The 4,942-nt window shown below is 34.2% G+C and overlaps 1 protein-coding gene across 1 annotated transcript in view; it reads right to left on the bottom strand.

The window, feature by feature from the left end:
* LOC106664780 (armadillo repeat-containing protein 7) overlaps positions 1–2,974 on the bottom strand; it is a 4,761-nt gene extending 1,787 nt beyond the window's left edge. Inside the window, exon 1 of the mRNA XM_024225787.1 lies at positions 2,677–2,974. Coding sequence (XP_024081555.1) covers positions 2,677–2,785 — 109 coding nt within the window. The 5' untranslated portion in view covers positions 2,786–2,974. The remainder of the gene's footprint in view (positions 1–2,676) is intronic.
* Positions 2,975–4,942: the final 1,968 nt, after the last annotated feature.

A 4,942-nucleotide genomic window follows, 5' to 3' on the forward strand; every position in this document is an offset into this window, starting at 1 on the left:
TAAAACATACATATATATAAAAAAGTAAATACATTACTTATTTACATATATTTTGACGTTGCAGGAATTTATAGTCATCAATACAATAATATATATAAATAATCTTAAATTACAGACACATGATGGTCATATTTTTTAAAATATCATGTAGTTAACAATAAATTATAAATTTAATACAATCTAAGGTAAGCTTTTTAATAAAATGTTGTAAAATAATTAATATCAATGTTATACTTGTGTATGTTTATAAAATATAGTTGTTAATGATGGATGCAAATTCCTGAAACATCCAAATGAATGTAAATAAGTAATGCATTTATATTTTTATTTAAAAAAAAAATACCATATGGAAAAGTTTTCTATCATAATTCACAAATATTAATCCATTTATGTATAGTGGTCTAATTGATCACATTAATTATTCTTTTTATGTAAGGTATTGGTTGAGATGAAAACATTAGTGGCACGAGCGGGATTTGAACCCACGACCTTCGGCTCAATACATCGCTGCTCTAACCATTTGAGCTATAGTGACTTCGATTCGCTCGGAAACCAACTCCCCATCTCAACCTACAACCTTTCAAATTTTCCCTATTTTTGCCATTTTTCAATTGTTGTGTAATCAGGATTCGATTTTCAGCGTCTTATGAAATGGCCATGCCGTTAATGAAGTGATACTTCTTTACTCATTATATATTAATGTATTTAAGTAATATTCATGTCATCTGCAAATTTAAAGTGCACCCTTAATCCAAAAGCGAGTCATGATGCTTTCTGTGCATGATCTGTCGTTATCGATTATGAATCTTTAGTTCTTGGTTATTGCAAGCAATTATTATAATAAACATGCGATTTTGAAAAATTTAGAGCAATACCATTTATCTGCAAGTTTTAAATGCATAATTATAAAAAAAATGGCCTTGTTAGGTCTTCAGTGCATCACAACTCTCATAAAAGAGATTGGGAGTCTGCAAATCTTGGCAAATGCCAGAAATCGTTATGGGAAAAAATTGATTTTGAACCATTTAGACCTATAAAATTAATTTTCATATAATACGAAAATTTAAAGTACACGCTTAATCCAAAAGTGAGTCATGATGTCATCGGTGCAAGAAATCTGTCGTTATAGATTATGGAACCCTTAAATCTTGGTGATTGCAAGCAATTATTGTGGTAAACATGCGGTTTTGAACAATTTAGAATGAAGAAATTCATTTTTATATAATTTGCAAGTTTCAAATGCATAATTTTAAAAAAATATAACCATGTTAGGTCTTCAGTGCATCATAACTCTCATAAAAAAAAATGGGAGTGCACAAATCATGGCAAATGCCAGAAATCGTTATGGGAAACATTGATTTTGAACCATTTAGACCTGCAAAATTAATATTCATGTAATCTGCAAATTTAAAGTGCATCTTAACCCAAAAGCGAGTCATGATATCTTCGGTTCATCACGAATGTTGTTATAGACTATGAGTCTTTAGATCGTGGTGATTGCAAGCAATATTATGTCATTTTTTACCCATTTACAAAAGAAAGAAGAAAATCAACTACACTGAGAGGCAAAAAAAGTGGCCACTTAATATTTTTAATGATCTTTTAAACAATCCTCCATTGATTATCTTACAATACTTGGTTCATTTTAAAAGATTAGAAGTAAATAAAACACAGATAAAATCTCCCATTTGTGTTTACAATTGGATTTTGTAAATAAATCTGTGAATAGTCAATCTCTTCTTTGTTGATTTTTCTATAAAGCTTCTTTCTAACATTCCGGTCATTTGATTTTTTTAAATTTCAAATTTGTTTGGAGAAGATTTTCAATGATACATATTCGGCTAGAATCATAGCATTGTTGGAAGACGGATGAAGTCAAGCGTATGTGGCAAGGGTGCTTAACATTCTCAAAACAACTGTCCAAAGGGTCTTCCAAGGGGGCCACCAAGATTCTGGATGTTACTCAAGAAAGCATGGCATTTACTTCTGTTGAGATCAACCAATGACGTCAACATGTTAGACGCACTGAAAGTGATCAAGTTGAAAATCACGATATCACAAATGCCAACACTATCAGAAGCTCGAGAAGACCTGTCACTGGCCCAGAACGTCTGACAAGGCACATTTCGCAAGAAATGATATCAATTGGTCTGAGCAAGGACTAAAATCTTGATGCATGAGTCAAGGCTTTGTTTGAGGCTTTGACGTAAAAGGGAAGCGATACGTCCCTGAAACATTTTCACTCCGGAGAAATTACGGAGGTGGTGGTGTTATGGTTTGGGCATGTATTTTTATGGAAAGTCGCACAAACTTTATCATCAATGAGAATTCCCACAGATGCGCGATACATTGAAGATGTGTTATCATAAGTCGTCCTTACAAGACACTAACGCACGATGGTTTTATTTTTATGCATGTTAATGAAAGGCACCACACAGTTAGGATCGTTGGTGACTACTTGGAACGGGCTTTAATTCAATGTTTAGCGTGGCCAGCATGTAGTCCCAACTTGCTTATCAGAGTATTTTAAAGTTCATTTAAGTCATGCATGGTCTTTAGCACATCATGACTATCATCCTAAAAGTGATTGGCACAATACATGGATCTTGACAGTCATGAGGGACCAACGATATTAAAATGTTAATTGAAAATATAAAAATTAATCACTTAATCTACCCTTGGAATTAGTCTTTTCATACTCTTCCTTGAGCAGGGTCAAATAGGCAAATCTGTCGACTTTGTTCTTCCCAGTCCTCCTCCTCAATCTTTCCTTAGACGAGAACATAAAAAAACTTTTGATCAGAAAAGCGTTGTATTTTGATTTTTGTTTACATCCAGTTGATGAACAAAGCAATCAGCAAGGGGATGACTGCTGAAAAACGTCAGCGAAAAATTCTTGACGTTAAATTGGTGTGTTCTCAACCGAAAAAAACAACAACTTGTGTCTAAAAACTTATAGACTTAAAACGTGCTTTGAAGGGTTCATTTTAGCATAAAGGTCCGCATAGTCTCGCTGATTTTAATGTTTGACGTCAAACTACCCAAAATCTCTATGTCAATTGGTGAATTACGAATTGTCATTTTGTGACTTTTACAAATTAAATACAACAATTATTATTCATGTTTCATTAAGCATATTTCTAACAAGCAAGAATCATCGATTCACCTTCAGGTTATTGGTTAGTTAACCAAAGTTTATACAGGAAGGGGCCCTAATATGGTACACAGATGGATCAAAGATGGTATAGAGGGTAAGGTGTAGTGCTAAAAGGGCCAAACTATACCCTAGCAAAGCCCCTTATATCTTAACTATTTTCCAAGTTGAGGTTCATGCAACACAACTGGTGCACAGGAGTTAAAGAAAAAGACGAAAGGTGCAGAGATCTACATACCCTCAGACAGTCAGCCACTACAAAGGCTGTCAGACAACATCATCTATCCGACAATAAAGGCACTAAATGGGTATATTTTCAACTCCCCAAACTTGTCTGGTATTGCCTAAATAGGCACTAGGAAAACAAGATTACCTTGAGGTGGGTTCCAGGACATGAAGGTATAGAAGGATAAGTTGACCAACTAACCAAAAAGGTGGTAGCCCTCTCACCCATGGGGCCAACAAGTAGGATAACTAGATGCACTGTTGTGTGTGCTTATGTTGGAACTGGAAAAATAACTTGAGAAAAAAACTCAAGCAGTTGGCAAAAGCACCAGGTATGAGGCAAACGAAGTGATTTATAAATCTCTCAAAGAAGGCAAAGAAACTCCTCTTTCTTAGCAGACAGGGTTCCAGAAAAATTATTAATAGACTACTACACCAGCCACTACCCTCTTAACTACCACCTAAAGAAGATGAACAATGTAGAGACCGAACCATGCTGACTCTATGAGGAAGAACTAGAGACATTGACTCATACCCTTCATGAATGTGACAGTACAGCCTCTTTGGTAAGGCAATCCTCACACCAAAAGAAGTGTGTGAAGAGGCACCAAGAAAAGTGCTTAGGTTTATAGGAAAAAATGCACTTTCCAACATATGGTTATATAATTTATACTTATTATGATTATAATTTTTAAATTTAAAAAAATAAATAAATAAGGCCCTGATAAAATACTTTCTCTTATACTAAAAAATTGTAACTATTCATTAGATTCAATATTGACAGAGCTATTCTGCATTGACACTTGCTCTAGGCACTTTTCCTACGTTCTTAAATTCAGTTTTGTAAAATCCATGTTGTTGTGTGGTGATAGGTTAGATGTTAAAAATTATATAACTATGTGCATATAGTCAGCAATTTCTAAAGTCTTTGATCTGTAGATTCTAATTCTAACGCTTTTGATCTGGTTGACCATGATGTGCTGATTAACAAGCTTTCTTTTTGGAATTCATGAATTAATGACCCTTCCACATTCTAACATGGCCTACAGCCCTCGGGAGATGTTGTGAAGTGGTTTGTCCCCTCATCCATGACACCCAACTGGTAGTTGTACATTAAAGGTCGATTCGCTACGTGCTGGACACGCTCTGTGCTGGTAGATATAAATCGACCTTAAAGCATTATGTATGACATGAATTTCTTTACTTTACTCTTTGGTAGGTGGAAAATTTAAAGTTATGTTACAGTTTAAAAAAATTCAGCTATTCCCTTTTAATTTAATTATTATATGTAGGTGTTCAAATCTCCGATGCACACTTCCTGAGATGGAGCTATTCAACATTCAATTTGTACCCAATTATCATTTTTATGCGATGCAAGACAGAATATGGCATTGTTCACAAAAATTTTTTACTGGTTTGTGAGAATTTTGCTTAAGAAGAAAACGAACACCCAGGTAATTAAGATGTACAAAAACATTAGAGTGGCCATATCTAGCGAGTTCCATAGCCACAGTTTTGTTGGTATTGACAGTTAAAAAGTAATGTTTTTATTAACTCAAACTT

This window comes from Cimex lectularius, unplaced genomic scaffold (genome assembly GCF_000648675.2).
Source record: "Cimex lectularius strain Harlan isolate CLEC.00 unplaced genomic scaffold, Clec_2.1 scaffold137, whole genome shotgun sequence".
Taxonomy (NCBI): Eukaryota; Metazoa; Arthropoda; class Insecta; order Hemiptera; family Cimicidae; genus Cimex; species Cimex lectularius.